This window comes from Heterocephalus glaber, unplaced genomic scaffold (assembly GCF_053883595.1).
Source record: "Heterocephalus glaber isolate CG9 unplaced genomic scaffold, H.glaber_assembly_v1.0 deba00001743, whole genome shotgun sequence".
Lineage (NCBI taxonomy): Eukaryota > Metazoa > Chordata > Mammalia > Rodentia > Bathyergidae > Heterocephalus > Heterocephalus glaber.
The window spans coordinates 3,279,756-3,301,357 of record NW_028258449.1 but is presented as its reverse complement, the minus strand read 5'-3'; the positions used below and the strand labels follow the sequence as shown (position 1 = coordinate 3,301,357).

The 21,602-nt window shown below is 37.7% G+C and overlaps 1 protein-coding gene across 4 annotated transcripts in view; it reads right to left on the bottom strand.

Annotated features, from left to right (window-relative positions):
* Window positions 1-66: 66 nt before the first annotated feature.
* Window positions 67-21,602, bottom strand: part of Pgap1 (post-GPI attachment to proteins inositol deacylase 1) — a 69,127-nt gene continuing 47,591 nt past the window's right edge. For 3 of the 4 annotated variants that reach the window (XM_021249796.2, XM_004871709.3, XM_021249797.2), the window contains 13 exons: window positions 21,281-21,354; window positions 21,124-21,175; window positions 20,723-20,789; window positions 19,765-19,873; window positions 18,493-18,531; window positions 15,818-15,911; window positions 14,079-14,169; window positions 13,128-13,325; window positions 11,018-11,153; window positions 9,793-9,843; window positions 8,922-9,109; window positions 8,259-8,363; window positions 67-6,790 (listed from right to left, as the gene is read on the bottom strand). In XM_021249796.2, coding sequence (XP_021105455.1) covers window positions 6,652-6,790; window positions 8,259-8,363; window positions 8,922-9,109; window positions 9,793-9,843; window positions 11,018-11,153; window positions 13,128-13,325; window positions 14,079-14,169; window positions 15,818-15,911; window positions 18,493-18,531; window positions 19,765-19,873; window positions 20,723-20,789; window positions 21,124-21,175; window positions 21,281-21,354 — 1,343 coding nt within the window. In that variant the 3' untranslated portion in view covers window positions 67-6,651. Of the gene's footprint in view, window positions 6,791-6,820; window positions 7,016-8,258; window positions 8,364-8,921; window positions 9,110-9,792; window positions 9,844-11,017; window positions 11,154-13,127; window positions 13,326-14,078; window positions 14,170-15,817; window positions 15,912-18,492; window positions 18,532-19,764; window positions 19,874-20,722; window positions 20,790-21,123; window positions 21,176-21,280; window positions 21,355-21,602 lie in introns of those variants that run through there. The other variant, XM_087200346.1, reaches the window with a different exon arrangement.

Sequence of the window (21,602 nt, the reverse complement as noted above, 5' to 3'; positions counted from 1 at the left end):
CAGCCCTTTTCTAAGAGAGTGTTATGGAGAGTGTGTGAAGCAGTAAGCAATCTTTGTACCAAAAAAGCTTATCCACGATATTTATTTCTGAACATTCAGAACACCACATTATGACAGAATAAAAAGAAAGCACCAAAAATTGCTACACATTAATACCTGAGTGGAGACTGAAGGCAAATATTCACCTATTAAACCTACACCACAATGCTGGAACACAGGTGAAATCATTCACAACATTCTACAGAATACAGTAAGTAGCACTTTTTCTGAATTATAACCAGTTAAATGTGACAATGTTAGCACACAGTACCAAAAGTCCACATAGAATCACACATCGGTGTATTCAGTACACCACACCTTATACAAAGTACTGGAGAAGAACATGCCTGCTTAAATAGAAGAGTCTGCATAGTGACAACCATTTTTCAGTATACACCACAGGACAAGTCCTTTGCACTATTAAGTCTTGTTACTATGCGCTGTACTCTCTGGATGAGAACAAAATTAATTTGCAATAAATAAATAATACCTACTGAATTTTTTTTGGTACTGGGGATCAAACTTGGGTCCTTGCGCTTGCGAGGCAGGTGGCAGAACCACTGAGCTAAATCCCCGGCCCACCTACTGAATTTTTATCACTATAAGTTTGTACTCTGTAACTTTTAAACTATAATATAAAAAGGATGCAGGTTGAAAGCCAGTTACTTTATTAAATACCCTTGTCCAAAGTACTTTCTTGTGAATATGATCAGGTTTTAAGAAGACACATTGTCTTTCTACATATTTTTAGAGAAAGTTATTTTATTTATTTTTTTGCCTTGGGATGAGGGAAGTAGTGGAAATAAAACAGAAGGAAAGAAATGTGTTGAGTTTATGTTCAGAACTAAATTTAAAATTAGTACACTCCCAAAACACACAAATGTGACAACTTTTAGCAGAGACGATGACTGTCCTGCAAATGGAACAATTCGGACTTTTTTTGAGACAGGGTCTTGCTACATAGTGCAGGCTGGCCTCAAACTTGTGGCGATCCTCCTGTCTCAGTCTCCCGAGTGCTGGGACTACAGGTGTGTGCCACCATGCCCGGATAATTTGGATTTTAATAGAAATTGTATCTATTTATTTTAAATAAGCATAGTACAAATGCAGGCCTACATTTAAAAAAATAAAGTCATACTGTCTTGATACTTTAAAAATAATTAGGAAAGAAAAAGAAAAAAAGGGGAAATAATATTTTAAAAAATTTTTAAAATCTGAGTTTAACTGTTCAAAAATCATTATTAGGTAAATTACGCTTATTTGATATATACAAACATAAACCTCAAAATCTGAGGAAAAATGAGGATAGGTCTTAGTAAAGAATTCATGTCTGTGTTCATTAATAAGACAAAAACACCACATTGTGAAAATGAGTTTCCATGTACAGTAAGTTTAGAGCAGAAGTACCACGACCTCCCAAAATAATTTTCTCCCCAAAATAGTAGCCAAACTTAATTTTCTGCACCTGTGTAGCCTAAGTCACTTTGACTCAAAACAAGAACACTGAGAATTAAGGGAGGCCTCTAGGATGACAGTTCTACAAATACTAAGCACTAAATACTGAGTACTGGTCAACTTTGAAGCTTCTATTTCAACAACCTCAAAGAAAGGGACTTGGGACCCACCCATATGCGAAGGCCACCCATAATAAAACATACACTTATAAAACTGCAGGGCATTCCTTTGTCATTTTAAGGCACAGTCTGTTTTATTCCAAATGACTGTAAATTCAAGGTCACAGTGATAATATATATTCAATTTTGGTCTGGTTTCCCATGGGTACATTGCTACATGTCATAAGATTAAGAAACTGCAATACAGTCATTTCAAAATCATACATTTAAGTCATTTTTCCATTTAAAAAATGTAAATACACACTATAATTTCCTAATTTATATGCACTAAAAATTGGAGCTTCCCCCTCTTCCCCACAACACAGGAGAGGACAGTTCATTCTACTAGTATTCCAACAATGCACTTTTGACTATGTAGAAAGCATGATTATGTTAGGACACAGGCATCTCCTACTAAGGATGTAATTATTCAATACAGAGGACAAATCCATTCCAAATGACAGAACACACTGAATTCACGTCTTATGCATCTTTTTGTTTTAATATTACCCACAGTCCACATTAGACGATTAAACTGTAATGTAAGGCCAAATATTTCAGTATTTGGCTCTCTGTGCTACCTCTTCACTTCCAAGGCTACTTAAGCAAACGGTACCGACATCACTGTACAGAGAATCAGGAGGCGACACTAAATGACGGGCAAACTGTCACACGGGGGGCTAAAGTTTCTTTAAACTTTCTATGGGGAGAAATTAAAGGCTTTCAAGCAAATAAACAGCAGTTTGAGAGCCCATCATATTTCTAACTTTTCTCTCAATAGCAGAATGCAGTATTAACATTAACCCTTTAGCATTAATTCCTGCTTGTTTATAACATTTTGATATAATGTATGACTTTTTAGAAGCTTCCTTCATGCACTGTTCATGTGGGTTCTAATGGATAATCTCCCTCTGCAATGTGTTATACAGAGGGACTGAATGGCAATGGGATTCTACAGTAAACTTCCATTACCTAAACGAGACACCTGTACCAAGAGTGGGATGTACAACAGTGTTTCATGTCACAGGATGAGTCTGCACAGAATGATTTCAAATGAGTACTTCACTTAACTGTTGAAAGATCATTATTAAGTGGATGGACTTTTACCCAATAAAATCAGAAAATATTGGAGAAATGTGCAAAGCAGAGTACATTATGCTATAACTTTGAATATTTTCAAAGAAAAATTAAGAGTTTGGAATATAATTTTTCATGATATACACATTTATTATAGGTCATGGGTGAAAAATACCAAAAAGATTCTTTTTGCTTTAATCTCAATATACTAAGAAAAGTTCATTGGCACAAATATCCAGAGGTATTTTACAATTTCATTTAGCTTTGGTGGTAAAGTGTGTTTTGCTAACCATATGAATACAGCCATATAGTTTCCACTGCAGAGCTATCCTAAAAAGAATTCAAATCAGTCATTTTTTTTTTTCCTAAAAAAAGGATGAAAAAGTCCGGTATGAAACAGAATAAGTGCAACATGAAATATAAAATGGCCTGTCTTTTAGGCTTTTGAACAGTTAGTAGTTCTATGCTTTGACTATAAACTCTCTCTTACTAGTAACTTTCCTATATAAATACTAAAAGTCAAAATTACATTAAAAATAGTATTATGAATGTTACAAAAATGGCTACTGTTAGACTTCCCAAGATAAGGTTAGAATTCAAATATGCAAGCTTACACAATTCATCAAAGCACACCGAGTTTTTCACAAGTTACAATGTACAGAATAATTACAGGTTGATTCTGATTCATATATATCAAGTCTTATACAAAGTTATCAGAAATTAAATGATGTCATGATAGTTAAAACCAGAAGTTTTTGGCAGTATAACCATGCCAAATCCTTTCAGAAAGTACTTGACTTAAAAATAATTAGTCATAGACAATTTAATCAAGATGTAGCTAAGAATAATACCTAATGTTTGAAAGACACGTTATCAACTTAGGTACACTGTTACATTTACACTATTGATATTTATTCTACTCCCAAATTTCATTCTGTTCTCATAACTAAGTTTCTAACATATACAATTTAGCCTTCTCTATTCATAATGTATCTTATTTTTAAAATGTGAATTCTTGAGCATTCGCATATTTGGATTTTCTTTCACATTATCCTCATGAAAAGTAAAGAATATTGAGTAGTAATGTGTATAAATAAAAGATTACTTCAGAATTTGAAACATTCTTTGTTCAAAAGCCCTGGGATGAGCTGCGAGTGGTGGTGCACGCCTGCAATCCCAGCTCTTGGGAAGCTGAGACAGGAAGATCACCGTGAGTTCAAGGCCAGCATGAATTACATAGTGAGACCCTGTCTCAAAAAACCAAAACAAAAACCAACCAATCAAACAAACAAAACACCCTGGGCTAAAATATCAGTTCCCAATCATCTTATGATTATGCAAAAGTTCCTTCTAAATTGACATGTATTTGATAAGGAAGACCCTTGGCTGGGTCTAATTTCCTACTATGGAGATACTTCTGTTGCTGCCATTATTCTGGTCAATGCCCTACTCTCAAAGTTTATTTTCCTCATAATGAACTTCACAGAGTATCTTGTTTCCAATGGTATCTAAGTTTACAAACCCCACACACTGGGAACATGAAGACTAGTCTGAGAATAACAGACGCCTCGTCAGAGGAAGTCCCAACAAGTTTCGGAAATTTTCCCAAATGATTTTAGTAAGTAGTGCCCAAAATTTCAAATGCAGCATGATAGTTTTGCACTAACTCAAATAATGATGTTAGAAGACGTCAGACCTCATGCGTAGGACAGAAATGTGGGCCAAGTGATTATCTGCTGTGTCATAGCTAAAAAATGCACTCCATGACTGTTTATAAAATATTTAACTAGAATCCATTTTGTAATGCTTAAAATATTCTGTTGGCATAAATACGATTTGAGGACTTGGTGATAAGTATATTCACACAAAAATGCTCTAGTGAGAATTAGTGTGCCTGGTCTACTGCTTTAAAAAGCAACTGTCCACTACTGAGCAAGAAATTCCTAAGCAGCCCTGACTGGACAAGAGACTTTCAATCCCATAAACATGATAATTATGGCTGCCAACTGAAGATCAAATTAATTAATACTCTTAAAATTCTTTCTGTGTATAGAGGACTTAAGTTCAAATTTTTTTCTGTATATGGACTAAGTTCAAATTCAGAAGAGTTAAATGACACATTTAACCTATACTTGGGATACAGAGTACTGGAGACAAAACAAAAGATACCATGTGTGTATAAGCCGTTTTGTACGTACTGCCAAATACAGGCAGATGTGTCCCTCTTTACAGACCTGGTGTCCCATGAGCAAGTGTAAGATCTAATAAACTGTCTTTGCTCTCAGGTGCTGAACACATAAGCATTTCAAAGCTCATTCCTTTTGCTCCTGCTCTCCAGTCAACACAAGCTTGCTGAGTCTGTCACCGCTACCATCAGGTTATCTATCACTCTTTTCAAGGGTCTCAGCAACAATATGCATACTGAACAATAAGCACAAGGCTAGAACAGATTCGGAAAAACTTGTAAGCCTCAGAGGTACTAACAAGACCCTCTGTGACTAATGCCGAAACAGCATGGCGGAGGAGAAACCAGGAGGAACGAGATACAACACTACAGACACAGGAGTGGGAGGAACCTCAAGGCGGCAACTGAGAGAACACTGGACCAGAGCTCAGCAGACAGAAGGAACTGATCCTCTAGGCCAGTGGTGGTGAACCTATGGCACTTGCGCCACAGTGGCTGTCTGTATCATTGAGAGCCCTAAAGGGTTGGCCATCACTGCTCTGGGACATCCCCATTCCCCAGTGCCACAAAGGACAGTGGCTCACGCTGCCATGGCGGAATCGCCAGAGGGAACTTGAGGACATTTTGTGAGAGGTTTTGGACATGGAAAGCACCCACACGTAAAAGAAGAGCTCTAAGAGCCAGTGCTCCTCAGGCCGCATTCACTCTGAAAGCAGAGCACTTAACATTCTCCGCCTGCTCCCTTGCCCTTTGCACTGTCTTCTAGCTAAGCAGGACCTGCATTTGAAATTACGTAGAAATGTTACTGCCTCATTTATCGGACAAGTCACCTGGCCCCTCAAGGTTTCACCATTAAATCTTGTGCTACAGTCCCCAATTTCTTCAGGTGTGCTTTTATATTTATGCTATACTTACTGTTCCCCAGTAGTTTACATTTGTGCACTGAATATGATGCTACACTTGATCATGCTTTTTCCACAGTAGACAGAAATGGTGCAAACTTAGTTTTTGCCAATTACTGAAATTTAGTTAGCAGTCTACCCTCACCTGAAGAAATTTCAGCAACCATCAGGACAATGAATTAAATCAACAAAAACGAACTACTCTAATGACAATAATACCTTTAAGAATATTTTTAAAATTTAACAAGACACAATTCATATTTCAGAATAACAAGAAAACTTCCGTATTTTGAATGTGAATCGTGTTTCCACTCACTGATCTTACAGTGCTTATCAAAAACAAGTCTCCTTGTAATTCAAAGCTCTCTTTCATGTATGAAGGAGGTAGCTCGCTTTTTTCACCGTAACGGCCAAAGAGACCAAAGACTCTCTGTGGCTATTTCACTTCCGAGAAACCAAACAGTTGTGAAATTCATCACCCTTGAAAACTCATTTGACAGTATGTAAATGACAGCAAATAGAAAACAAGTCACTTTTCAGAAGGTGCCGAACAGCTGACTGCTTGATGGACGGCATGCGGGCCGGGCGGGTGCACAGGCGTCTGCGTCCTCAAGCACCGGGCTGCCACCAGCCCTCCACCAGGCCCCGAGACAGCACACGCAGAAGGGAGGCCACCCTACAGCGAAACCATGCTTCACCTCCTCTCCTCAGGCCTTACAAAACTAACTTCCTACTCTTACCAGTGTAAAAACAGACTTGGGTGTCCACGCAGCGAGCCTGCGTCCACCATCCCAGCCCTCAGGCATCGGCCGCTGCTGCTCTCCCCGGGTCCCTCTCACATCAGGTTGCACAAGGCGTGGAGCAGAAGAGGAACGAAGGCGAAGCCCAGGACCCTGTACAAGTGCGCAGAGCCGAAAGCGGTCACGCCGACAGCCAGGGGAAGCGCCACCTGGGAGGCGGTCTTCAACAGTTTACTGCAATGAGACAGAGAATACACAGTGCGTCACTTACTCTGGGAGCTAACATGGAATATGTCCATTTTGTGTACGGCTGGGAGCCAGAAATGTTCTAAGTGACTTTAAATGAAATAACTTTTTTATATAATGAATTTACCTGTTCTGAATGTTTTGTTTTGTTTTTGGTACGGGGGATCGAACTCGGGTCCTTGGACTTGTGCAGCAGGCGGTGAAACCACTGAGCTAAATCCCCGGAGAAACATTTCTATTCAGAAAATGGCCAATTTTGTTTATTTTTTCAAACTTTAACAATGGAAAAATACTAGTTAAACTTTTATTCTGCAATTCTACCTCTAAAACTTTATCATAACAAAAATAGTTATGTTCACTAAGATAGTTAGAGAAGTGTCATTTTAATCCTGTTTATAATAGCAACAACACAAGCAAACCAAAGAGGAACCATGTTTAAATCCCAACAAAAGAAGCATGTAAGTCAGGACAACATTTTTATTTATTTATTTTTGTTGGTACCAGGGATCGAACTCTGGTCCTTGCGCTTGCACAGCAGGAGGCGAAACCACTGAGCTAAATTCCCGGCCCCTCTAAGACAATATTTTTAAAAGAAAACTAACTCTCAGGACGGGCTGTCGTCTTTTTACCTTGGAACAGAGAAAAGGAGGATGAGAAGGGATCAGAAGCCTGCCTGAGGACACAGAGCCACGATGCAGCAAAGACCGAAAGCCCCAGATCTGCCTCACTCTAGGACATTGCTCAGTATCTGCTAGAACCAACCGAGGGGCTCCCAGAACCAGCAACCAGAAAAGCCAAGTCTTACTGTGGAGAATTTCAAACACGAGTAACAACAGACTGACAGGGTCCTGAACCCTCATGCACCCTTTAAACACTCAAATCCTGGCCAATCTTTCTTCACCTACATTTGTATCTCCATCTACTTCTACTCCTGAAGTTGTTTTTGGTTGGTTTTTTTGGTCTTTTTGAGACAGGGTCTTGCTATGTAGCCCAGGCTGGCCTCAAATTTTCAGTGATCCTCCTGCCTCAACCTCCCGAGTGATGGGATTATAGGCTTGCGCCACCATGCCCGCCCTCCTGTAGTTTTTGAAAGTAAATCTTATGCATCATGGTTTTGTTTTTGTTTTCTTTTGGTACCAGGGATCAAACTCCTGTCCTTGCGCTTGAGCAGCAGGCGGTGAAACCACTGAGCTAAATCCCCGGCCCCTGCATCATAGTTTTTAAAGGAAAAAACTCACATATTATTACACCCTAACAAGTAAAACTTATAGTTAAGAAAACAAGTATAACATAATCACATACAAACTGTACCTTCATATTAAGCCACAATATTGTTAGGCTTTACTTTCAGGAATACTCAAATCAACTACAAATAAAGAGTGTACTCCAGAAATAAAGTACAGGGTGATACAGGCCAGGAACAGACAGGACAGGAAGAGAGATTAAACTATTATACCTTGATTTTATTGACACCGTGTAAGTATTTCCAAGAACTGCCATGGTTGGAATAAGGATAAATGCCAAAGGTTTACATGGATCAGGATTAAGTTTAAAATAATACCTATCATAAAAGAAAAAAAAAACATGAATCAATAAAGCAAAGTTGATCATTGTGGATGAGCTGGATGTCTACAGCTCTTGACAGCCCTACGTTTCTCCTCCAACAATCCAGCTGTGAATCTATGAACAACAATCTGAGTCTTGACTAAAGGGAGGGACAAGGGAAGCATATTAATGTCTGGTAAACTTTTATTTAATTTACTAAATTTATCTTGCTTTACTGACTTAAAATGCCCTCACTATTTAGATATTCTAGAACCTTTGCATCTTTTTTTATGAGTAGGGATTTGACTACTACTTGGATGAGGTGGCCTTATATTTAGCAATGTACAAAAATAAAAATACAGATCATTCTTTTGGGCCCACTTTGGGGAAGTCTACAGTCCCCAGGTCTATAAGCTCACGGTAAGGGAGAACGTGAATGTACTGGAAATATATCTTAGATAATATGCTGCTTCCTGCGCTTGAGTGATTTTCATGGGCCATTGGAAATCTAGTAAGTCTCTACCTGCAGATTCTTGTCTTAAGCACATAAATAATTCCATAAAATACAACACACCGGAGGTTCTTTAGCCAGTAAGCTAAAGATGGCATGCTGAGCAGGACGACCCAGGCCAGCAGGTTGAGCAGCACGCTGTGCATACGCAGGCTGTCCTCCGCATCTGCCGCTGACACACGAAGTGGGTGCACCGCAGAGTCTTTATAGTGGTTGGATTTTTTTTCACTTCTTCTCGAGTGCTTGGTATTCTATAAAACAAAAAGTAAAAACATCAAATACTAAGGGACCAGAAAAGTAAAATTAAGGTATTATTTTATTTAGAACTATACTCAATTACTTATCAGCTAAATAAATACATTTTTTCATTATCATGCTGAGGTCAAATATTGAATTATCTTGTCTGTATCCTTTAAAATGGTCAGTTACAAAACTTTATCTTTTGACTTCCTATTTTTAGTGCTGAGAATACATCCTCTAAGTAATTGCTCAAAACAAAATTTAAAAGATAACAATTTGTAATAGGAACAAAAAGACACAGGTACTGAGAGAGACCTTATTCAATTCAGAATGTTTTAAGTCTATTTTCTTACAGTTACTTAAGTTCATAATATCTATTTTTTGGTATGTGGATCAAACTTAGGACCTTGCATTTGTGGGGGAGGCATGGTGCCACTGAGCTACATCCTGGGATTTTTTTTTTTGAGACAGGGTCTTGCTCGGTAGCCCAGGCTGGCCTTGAACTTGCAGTGATACTCCTGCCTCAGCCTCCTGAGTGCTGGGATGACAGGTGTGTGCCACCACACCCGGCTTAAATTCATAGTATCTTTTAAACACTAAAAATCCTAACCTTTCTAAAAAAAAAAAAATCAATTCATATTTTCTCATATTATTTCACATTAAAGTTATGTAGAGTTTTGAAAATAAAACTTACCACAGACTGGCTACTCTTAAAATTTATTAGGCTTGCTTGTAGATGAACAATCTAAAAAAAGAAATGACTTTCATTTTACTTGTATTTTGAAACAAAACGTACAAGCCTTCTTTTTTTTTTTTTGAGACGGTCTCACTATGTAGTTCAGGCTGGCCTCAAACTCACTGTGATCTTCCTGCCTCAGCCTCCTGAGTGCTAGAATTACAGACATGTGACACCACACCTGGCTCCTTTTTATTAAAATGAATTTAATTACATTAAAAATACAAAAACAAAATACTAAAGACAGAAAAAAAATACTTCCACAGTATATAGGGAGCCAGACAAACTGCTATTCCTTTTACACACTACTGTGAAGCTGTGTTTGACACCTTGCTACAGCAACTTTACATGTCATGTGGGTCAAATATTTGATTGTACTTACTATAATAAAAGTAAAAAAATTATATATAGTGGTGAAATATTTACAAGAACTTGAGACAGTATATAAATTTAACTTACTAGGTTCCCTTAAATTAAGTATCTCAGAAAGAGTCAGGTGTATAACTTGCTTATTGGATCAGTTGTATGACTAATAAAAACTAAAAATATTACATTTAAAAGTTGAAGTCGCTCTGAAGAGTTTTTAGATCTGCATAAGTTTTCTTTGGAAAACAGAACAATCTCTATGTTCACGTACTGCTGTCAAAAGCAGAGGCAAATGTATCAGTGTTTCTGAAAGGAAACCTAATTGTCCACTGGGATGCAACTGTGTGCCCACAGATTCCTGCACGTCTGCAGCTGTGTAACCCTGGGATCTTCCTGCAAAGCCGCCAGCCTCCCTGGAAGCGTCTTTTACTGCAATAAAATTAACCGCCTAATAATTTTTATCACTGGCTTCTGATTCCTTGCAACATTTATTAATATTTTATGTTATCTGAGGATGACTGATAACTCGATCCCAACATAATATTTTGTTTTCACTCACTCATGTTCACAAAGTAGGAATGAAACTATTCTAATAAAATGTTAAAAAAGCAAATATTTGCAAGAGTGAGATGCAACCTAAAACAGATTAGAACTTTTCGGCTTGGAAAAAACCCTCAAATCATTAATTTCAATTTTACGTTAACTATATATAATTTAAATAACCAAGATGTGTAAAAATCCTTTTATTACACCCCTACACAACACAGCATTACTCCAGCCGAGACTCTGTCCCCCGCTTTCTGACATCCCTCCGTACCTTGTACAGGTAGCAGAGATAGGACAGCAATATGGCAAGTGCGCCACAGGTGGCCCAGCTAATGACCAGCAGGGCCACTGTCAGGAAGGGCAAATCTGGAGATAGGATCCTGACATCTTTAGGAAGTTCAGAGGGTCTGGAATAAAAGGAATACAGCATTAAAAAAAACACAGTCAACAGGGATTGATACAGTCCATGTAAGACAACGACAATGTGTAGGCTGAACATCTCTAAGACAAAAATCCAAAATTGAAATTGTTCGAAAATTCACAACTTTTTTTTTTTGGTACCGGGGATCAACTCGGGTCCTTGCGCTTACGTAGCAGGCGGCGAAACCACTGAGCTAAATCCCCAGCTGAATTCACAACTTTTAAAGCATCAACAAAATGCCACAAGTGGACAATTGTGCACTCAACTTCATATGTGAGTCACAGTCAAAATGCAGATACACGGGCTGGGGACTTAGCTCAGTGGTTCCGCCGCTTGTCTCAAAAGCACAAGGTCCCGAGTTCAATCCCTGCTACAAAAAATAAATATAAATAAATAAATAAAAAGAGATAAGGAAATCATAACTAAAAAATTATACTTAAAAAAACCCCAAAATGCAGATACGCTAAAAATACTGGAAGAAACTATTGAGGGCGTGTGAATGAGGTACAGGGAACATAAGTGAATTCTGTGCTTGGATTTGGTTCCCATCCAAGATACGAATTTTAATAGGCTTGTGTTTATGTATATACACTACATATATGCATATACTCCAAATTCGAAAAACACCTGAAATCTCAAACACCTTTGGTCCTAAGCATTTCAGATAAGGGCTACTGAATCTGAATATTCTGCCAGCCTCTCTTGCTTATTAGTATGTAAAATCCTAAGGAAAACAGTGAGGCATTTTTCAGTAGAGGAAAGTGGTCACATGTATTTGATTTTTAAGGACTGAGATACACTGTCAGAACTCTTCTGTTTAGATACACCATGGCTAATACTGGGAGTAAGGAAGAAAACTGTTGCCAAAGGTCACCATTAATCTTAGACCCTGTGCCATACATCTCCAATCTTGACAGGAAAAAGAATTTTCCTTTTTTTTTTGTACCGGGGATCAAACTCAGGCCCCTATGCTTTCAAGGCGGGCGGCAGCACCACTGAGCTAAATCCCCGGCTCATTTTGGTTTTTGAGAAAGGGTCTCACCATGTAGTTCAGGCTGGCCTTGAACTCATGGCAATCCTCCTGCCTCAGCCTGCCAAGTGCTGGGGTTACAGGTATGCGCCACCACACCTAGCCAGAATTTTCCAGTTTTTAAAGCCCAGTGACACTCAGATGCTTGCTTGACAGTGTCACTGCTAGAAACCTGTCAGAAGCAGTCAGAGGTGGAGAAGACGTTCCCAAGTTTCCCCATCTGTGAAATAAATCACACACCACAACTGGTATGGAGGAACGCAAGGAGACTAGACCGGTGTTCTGCCAGCAAAGCTGATCAGTAACTTGAGAGACGCGGTGTCTCTGGCTGAATAGCACAACTCCAGGCAATGTCCTTGGGGTTTCTGTACATCTCATCTAATCAGACGCTGAATATACTGACTGGAGTCTTCTGCCCTCAGGCTTCATTAGGGAAGTCAGCCTATGAAAGCATTTCTCAGAGTAAAAATTCCTCCTGAGAAAGACTGACAACCATGAAATGTGTCAAGCTTTTTTTTTTGGTACCGGGGATCAAACTCAGGACCTTGCGCTTGTGAGGCAGGCGTGGTGCCACTGAGCTAAATTCCTGGCCCTGTGTCAAGCTTTTTTGATGAACTTTTGGATACTAAGGTCAAAACCACAGGTTCTTTTTAACTACCAATAAATAATCAGTTTTCTAAAAATGAAATTTTATTTTATTTTATCCCATTTTAAATGATTAGCTTTTTTTGGTACCAGGGATCAAACTCCGGTCCTTGCGCTTGCGAGGCAGGTGGCGGAACCACTGAACTCAATCCCCGGCCCTAAATGATTAGATTTGATAAAGATATAACCACTGATTTTGCTCGTCCTACATCCTTGTAAAACAATGTTAAGAATGTAATTTTTCTTAATTAAGAGCCATAGAAAGCTTTCTGTCATTTACATTACCTCTTTAAAGATAGCCACAAGGAAGAAAGCAGTCTCACAGACGCACAAGATAGCAGGCCACTCCAGTAGGCAATACATGTTCCAAACAGAAAGAGAATCAAGGACACAAGGGGGAAACACATACTCTGACTTGTTAAAACGATGGCATCTAATTCTGGTAATAACAGTAAGTCCCATAGCTCCTTAAACCATTTACACCTATGGGCAAAAGAAAGCAAAATGAAAGCAAACAAAACACAGCAAAAACAAAACCCAACAACAAACTGACATCAAAGACATCATATCTCAGGTGTCTGACCATTTACTAGAGTCCTTACAGTTGCATATTTATTTTACATTTTATACTGAAAAAAAATCTTCAATGAAATAATTCATTTATCTTCCAAGTAAGCCTACCAATCTTCAAGTATTTAAACCCTCAGTCTCAACAATTTTACTGGTCTCTATTGGTCCCTGTAGGAAGTAATACAATTTTTTCAAGGTTAGAAAGCCAACAGCTGGTTGTAATGAAAGAATCAAAGAGATGTAAGCAAAGGCTGGTAATCAAAAAATACAAAGCTTGAATAAGTTAAGAATGGAAGGTTGACTAGGGTAGAGAAGTTTAAAATACACTTTCTATGGGAAGTAAGAGAAAGTGACTGGAGGGACTGTTTCATCTAACCCTGTAATAGTTTGTGTTTGTCTCTCTGGGATCTTTTTGGATCATTTGTGAACATTACAGCGCTGTTATATTTACAGTCTAAGTTTAGAATGACACAGATGTTCAAACATTACCTTAAAATGATATTATTGAAATAAATATTGATATATTTTTATTAAGTCTTTTCCTAAGAGAAAAATCCCATTTAGTGAAACAAGTCAATTGCCAAATTTATATGAAAATAGAATCAAACAATGTTTCATATACGGTACAAAATTAAAATCATCATCAGATAATAAAATAAAACTTACCCCAATAAAAACTTAATCATAATTACAAAAGGGTCAACTTTGTATGGCTTGGCTTCTTTATCCAATATGGCAGCATATTCTAAACAATAACCTGGTAATTAAAAAAAATTACATGCAACAGAGAATTCACAGTAATTAAGTATGAACTATTATCTTGTGTTGTCTACAAGAGCAACATATTTTATGTCACAAAAGCAAATGGTCCTCACTACTATTACAGAGACTCTTCTTCAAAGATTGAAAATTACTGTGAATTCAATGGTTCTTACAGAAGACTGTACATTCAGTAACAAATTCGGTAAGTCAAAGCTAGCGTCTCACCGTGTATTCTCACAAATCTCCACAGGTAACTTTCAAACACAGCTTTATTTGAGATATAATTTTCATGCCATACGATTCATCCATTTAAAGCCTATGATTCTGCAGTTTGTCTTTTTTAGCTACATGTAAGATGGAAAATACTTAGGAAGCACTGACCCATTGAAACGAAGGAGAACGAGAAGGGAGGGAAGGAGTGCAGATGAGGGAGGAGAGAGGGGGGAAAGGAAGGGAGAAGGGAAGGAAACAGAGAAGAGGAAGGATGGACAATAAGGGAACAAATTAGGATGACGAAGCAGGAAACCGGGCAGCGGCTCCTACTAACAGAAAGCCGTTACATCTCTGACATAGTCCTGCAGCTGCAGCAGCAGGAGGAAGCATGGGGTCGGGTTGTAGAAAGAGAATCTGAATCCTATCAAGCCTGTAGCTGTCATTACCAATTTATGAAAATCAGAAGATAAAAGATATTTGGGGAGGGCAGTAAGGAATTGAGAAACATCAACACATATTATATGCATGGATAATTCCCCCAAACAAACATCACTATTATGAATTGTAAATCTACACTAATTTATATTTTTTAAAAGTCTAATTACACCATGGGGGTGTAATCAGCAAAATTCATACTGTGAAATATGATCACACAGAATGGTTGTGGTCAATCCATTTATAGGCGAGGAAAAAAGAGATGGAGAATAGAAACTATAGCTTAAGAAACTTAATGATTAAACTTAATGACAAGCTGCAATGTGTAGATTGTATTCAGGAGAAATTTTAATAATTTGATAATATTAGGAGATTTTTAAATTTTTAATATTTTTAAATTTAGTATTTTCAAATATTTTAATATTTTTAATATTTTAAAATGTGTACGGTGATTAATTTTGTCCTTTAAGACACAAATATTGAAAATCATTATGTAAAGATTGATATTTGATTCCTATATGTATTTTTGGGGGGGGGGGGTTACCGGGGATCCAACTCGGGTCCTTGCGCTTGTGAGGCAGGCGCCGGAACCACTGAGCTAAATCCCTGGCCCCTCCTATATGTATTTTTAAAAATTAACAATTTGTTTAGATTAAAAATAAATATTTTATTTTCCATTAAAAAATGACACCCAATCAAAAGTGACAAGCTAGGAGAATGTTGGTAATTTGAAGGTTTCAGGCCCAGAAACTAGAAAGCTCTAGACTCTATCTGTCTACAACTAGTCTGGGATTGGTGGTTGTTGGTAGAAAAGCAAAAAATATCATGGAAAACTGGTCATAAAATCACATGCTTTTAGATTTCCAAGAACTGTAAGTGACTACTACTATATGCCTATAACCCTAAATGACTGATTTAAATGTATGCAAGGAACTAACAGCTGTTCTATTTTAATATTTGTAACAAAAACAACCTGAAAAATTAAGCATCCTTACCTGCTGAGAAAAGAGAGTACAGCTGTCCTCCATGAGCAAGAAGGACACTGGACATAACATAAGCAGGAAGAGCACCTCCATGAAATCTAACTACCTGAAAGCAGACAGATCAATGGAAAACTTCTGAAAATTCATGTTAATGAAACAAATGTACTTTCACACAAAATAAGAAAGTTTATTCTTCACTTCACACTTTCCCTAACATGGCTGCAAAGACATCTCCAGTAATGAGTATCAAAAACCCTAAGTAGAATAAATACTTTTATAGCCGGATATAAGCACACCTGAATTTTTTCATCAAAGGCATAACTGAGTAGCCTATACTAGGAGACTGTTCTTCAAAGTATATTTATTGACTACTTCACAAGTTCCAGGGTTGGTACTAAGCATCATATATGCATTATCTCATGCTTTCCTCCAAAAACCCCTTGAGGCAATTCTCATTCCCATTTATGGGTGAAGAAATCCAGGTGCAGAAGCCCAAACACCCTGAACAACTACAAACACAACAGGCAAGTCATCTCCTTCTCTCTCCATGTGCTTTTCCACAGAAAGGGGAGAACAATATCTATGGGTGGTTACGATTAAACATGCCTGTTGTGTAAAGAACCTAGAGTATCATCTCTTATATGATGAGCTACCAGGAAATGTTAGCTGCAATTATTAACCTTTATGTCTTCCACTATCATGGCTGCTATCAAACTGGAATTAAATTCAGAGCCTAAGTTCATCATCACAGTACAGTGAGTCACTCTATCAGCTGACCCAATTTGTTTAAACATATGTATAATAAAAACAGTGTTAAGTTCTTTTCTTAATGTTAACTTTAAAAGTATTCACTTGAAAGCATGCTGTCCATTCCACGGAATTTATTCTTTTTGTTTTTTGAGTCAGGGTTTTACTCTGTAATTTATGCTGGCCTTGAACTCACTATGTAGCTTAGGCTGGCCTCAAACTCATGGCACTCTTCCTGCCTCAGCCTCCTGAGTGCTGGGATTACAGGTGTGTACCACCACACCCAGCTCCCTGGAATTTCTTGGAACATGTACAGACTCCCTTGTTAATCTGATGAAATGTGTAGAAGTACAAGTTAACCCAAAACGTTGCACAGGATTCCAGAAAGTCCCTCCATGGACCCCCAGGTTGAAAAAGATTAGAAAAATCCAAAAGAAATTTATAGTCTACACTCATAACTGGTACTCACTGCCTGCTGGTGATGGATTCATCCTCTTTCATAACAGTAGACTAAAGAACATTTTCCTCTTTCCTTTTTCAGAAAAAAACCCATTAATTTTATGAAAAATATCTATCTACAGGTTAAAGACTCTCTCTCAGTTGTTTCCTTTTTATCCATCTTTCTCAGTTTTCTGTGATCATATCAACAACATTCAAAGCACTTACTTTTCAAACACTAAGTAAGACAGATTATACTATTTGAGTTCATTTCATGCCATCTACAAGCAAGAAGGAAGATGTTATATTTTTCAAAAGTTCTAGGACTTAATTACAAGTTTTTTATTTGACATTTTAAAAAGTACCCACCCCTTACCCTGTAAGAGCAGCACATCTTTACTCTTTAGAAAGATTTCCACATCTAAACAATATTAGCCTGCTGAGGGTGGTGGCGCAGGCCTATAACCCCAGCATTCAGAAGGAGAGGCAGGAAGATCCCTGCGAGTTCAAATGCCGTGGCTTCACCCTGAACTCCTGTGTGCAGGAATGTGCCTTTTGGAAGTGCTAAATGTACAAAAGCATGAATTCTTCCCCTCCATAAAAGATAACAGTGATTGGTCTTTAACATTTTAAAATGCAACATATCTGTGATGCCCTTTTCTAACTTATGTATACTAACATGTAATATTCCTTTCATAATTTGTTATTCCTTTTAAAGTTGTTATACTTTAACTCAGAATTTTGTCATGTTCACAAATTTAATAATCAGAATCTAGCTCTCCTCAGGTGGCTATAAGGATCAAATGAGATAATGCATATAAAAATTCTATGCCTGGACTGAAAAATACAACCAATCAAATAAAAGCTACAATGAAAATTTTACTTAATTTTAATAATATCCATAGTTTTACTGTTTGATAAATTATTTTATAATATCACTTGCAAATGAATTTCAATATATTTCTAACAAAATTTATTTTTAGCTTTTACACACTGAGATGCACAATATAAAAAGTTCCTTATAAATACTCACTTGCAAAAAAAAAAGCCTCGCTTGTAAGGTCTGCCTGTGTGTTCACTGTGCTACGAACAACAGTGTAGTATGATTAATGTGATGGTTTGATCTTCTATGACATTTGCTTAGGTAAACATTAAATTGGCTGAGAACTAGGTATCAGCTCCCATTTCTGCGATGTATCAAACATGAAAAAGCAAGGTGGATACTTTGTGTGCCAAGGATGGTTTTCAGAATTTTTTTTTTTGATACTGGGGATCGAACTCGGGACCTTGTGCTTGTGAGGCAGGCAGCAGAACCACTGAGCTAAATCCCTGGCCTGGTTTTCAGGTTTTATTAAAGTGGAAGAGGAGTGAGAAAAAAGGAAAAGAAAGAAGCAGCTGTAGGCGTGGCAGCAGTCAGAGCTGGATGTGTCTCCGCGTTAGTGACGCACAGCAGGGCCATGAGCTGTTCACAGGGCAGTAAATAACAGCCAGGGACCGCTTACCTGTCCGAGAATCTGTGAAAAGGAGGTCTTGACTGTCACCTGGTTTAAAGCAGTTATTAAAAAGAACGAGGTTATTTTCCTTACATTCTGGTTCACATTTTACTAAATTGCCTAATTCTGCACATCTCTAAGTATAATTTTTTATAATGATAGACCTTACAGCATAAAAGATCTTAAAAGAATCATCTCAACAACTTTTTAAATTGTGTAAATACAGATTTACCATTTAGTATATTTTCCAGTATTCTAATTCTTCAGCAGGCAGAGGAACTTCATGGTATGTGTGGTAACCCTTTACTAACTTGATTATTTAAGCAGAATGTTATTAACAGATCATGGTGGACAACATAATTCTTACTATTACTTTAATTTATTAGAATTATGAATGTGTAAGTTAAAAACCATTATAACTCTACAAAACCCTTCACTGTTGGAAACAATTATGACAAAGCATTCATAAATACCATGAAATGAAAATTAATTCATAATGTAGGTCCAACAAAAACTTGAAGAAACAATCTATTAACTCGACAATACCAATCCTAGTCTACCCTTAAGAAAGTTAGTTCTAATAAAGAATCCAAATATTTAAGCTTGATTTAAAGCAGGTGAGCAGAAATATTCCACATAAACCACAAGACTGAGCTGCTGCTCCCACCGAAATGTGCACTTTAACCACTCAGATCTGGAACCTTTGAAGCTGGCCTGTTCAAACACAGGCAGAGGCTCAGGTCATGCACCAGTAAGTAAATAAAGCACAACCCTCAAGCTTACACCCTTCATTTAGGAGAAAGAGATCTACTCTGACTATAACACAACACAATGGGCACTGACCCGCACCTGTTAATGACTAACAGCTTAAAGGATGAGTGCAAAGAAGACAAGATCCTTATGCTAAGTCAGTGCAGATATAAACCAATAAGCACCAGGCCAATTACTGTCAGTAATGCCAGTCAGCTGATTTCATTTCAGTAAGTTCTTTAATCTATAAAACATTCTGAGCCTTTGGCTTCCAAATTTAGACAGCTAATCTGCAGTTTCAATCTTTGTTTTATTTTCTATTACTTATTAAGATGTATACAATTTTAAATGATCCAGCTAAGGAAATGCTGAGGTAATGCAAACAGGCAAGTGGAGAATATTAAAATATTTTAAATGTTTATTTCTGACACTTATGGGCTTTGACATCACCATGTATCTGCAGCTAATGTAAAAATACTTCTACTTTATTCCATAAATCTTGCTTGAAGATTATGCAAACATATAACTTACCTCATACTGACAGTCTGATGATGTGTACATTTTTAATAATGCCACGTGGCTGTCATTTTCTGGCTGAGCAATATGAAGTTTCAGAGAAATTTCTGTGGAAGATGGAACCCTGAAGAGACAACCTAAGTATCAATTCTCAAATACAAAATGCTGGTGAACAGGACTGGTGAAGGCAGCCCTCAGCAGCACACAGTGGATGACTGCAGAGGAGGCCACACACTGGACCCCTCACTACAGGTGGCTCTTTCTGGTCACAACGAAATGGCCTGACACTCCCTCTCAAGGACTTAGGAGTTGGGGTGGAGTGGAAAGGTGTTCATGCTTCAAGCAAGTAAGGTTTACACTTCGTAAAATGTAGTGAGAATACTACATGTCATTGTCACTTATGAGCACAATGCTACATAACGGGCATTTACACTCATAAGAGGCACTGTAACTAGTCATATAACTTAGATAAATAAAGCATTACTGCTGGTCGGGGTAGGTCCCTCAAAGGCTCCTGTGCTGAAGGTGTGCTGGCTGACGGGCTTCCAAAGTGACTGCAGCATGGGGCTCTGCCTCATCAGTGACTCATCTGCCGAGGGACTGATCAGAGGGACTGATCAGACGGTGTTATTGGGAGGGGATGTATACTGCGGGTGGGGCCGGGTTGCAGGGGTGGCCTTGGAGGATGTAACTGGCCCCTTTCTCTGGTTCTTTCCCTCTCCCTCTGCATCCTGGCTGCTGAGAGGCGAGCAACTTTCCTCTGTCAGGCTCTGCCACCATGACACTGCCTTGGAGCCAGGAGACCAGGGACTGAAACCTCTGAAACTTTGAGCCAAATTACATCCTTCCTCTTCTAAGCTAATTTTCTAGGGGTATTTAGTCACAATGTCAAAAAGCTAACACATAACCTAAGCAGAATATCTATTTTACTAAATAACAACGAAGTTTAAAATAAGTTCTTTCATATACTTACTGTGCAATAGTTAGCGAATCTTCATAAGACCAGGGGATATGAAGTTTATAGATACTTGTTATTTCTTCTATGGAAACAAAAGAAAAGATGCATTATGTATCATGTTACCCTAACATTTACAGAAACTACCAGAGTACCTAACTATATTACTGCCTAAAACTTAGTAAGAGCTGCAGCACATGACAAGAAATCATAGAGAATTCCTAACTAATAATGATTCAATTAGACTTACAAAAGCTATTAAAGCACATGGGTAGTAAGTACTAAGAAACTGGGAAAAATCAAACAGCTAAATCTGAATTACTACTATATAAAGATATGAAGATATACAGTATTTTAAAGATGTGAATATTTAAACTGAAATGTGAACATACTTTTTATTTTTCAGAAAATATATTTACCTTTGGTTCCTGAGCACTTGCTTACCACATTGAGTTTAAAAGCTTGGTATATCTAATAGAATTTGACCAGAAAAACAAAACAAAACAAGCTTATTTATTTGTTTCATTAAATGACAATATAAAATCAAATCCTCCCTGGGGCAGTCAGGATAATTACCTGCCCAAAGTTCAGCAGCTCTAAAGTATAGTACAGGCCACTTGTATTCAATAGCACTTTCCTTGAAGACAATCCTGTTGAATTAGAAGTACTGTGTTATTTGGAATATCAGAATTTTTAATGCATTTGCTTAAACAGTGTTAAAACAATGCCATCAGTTCTGATATTAAAAGACATTTCATAGCTTTTTAACTTCTGGTATGGAGGAGTCAACAACTCTTAAAAATCCAATCTTCCTGTAGTCAAGCCTGCACAAAACAGAGTATTTATAATGACTTTAAATTATAGCCATGTGTACTTATTTCTAATTTTAGAAATATAT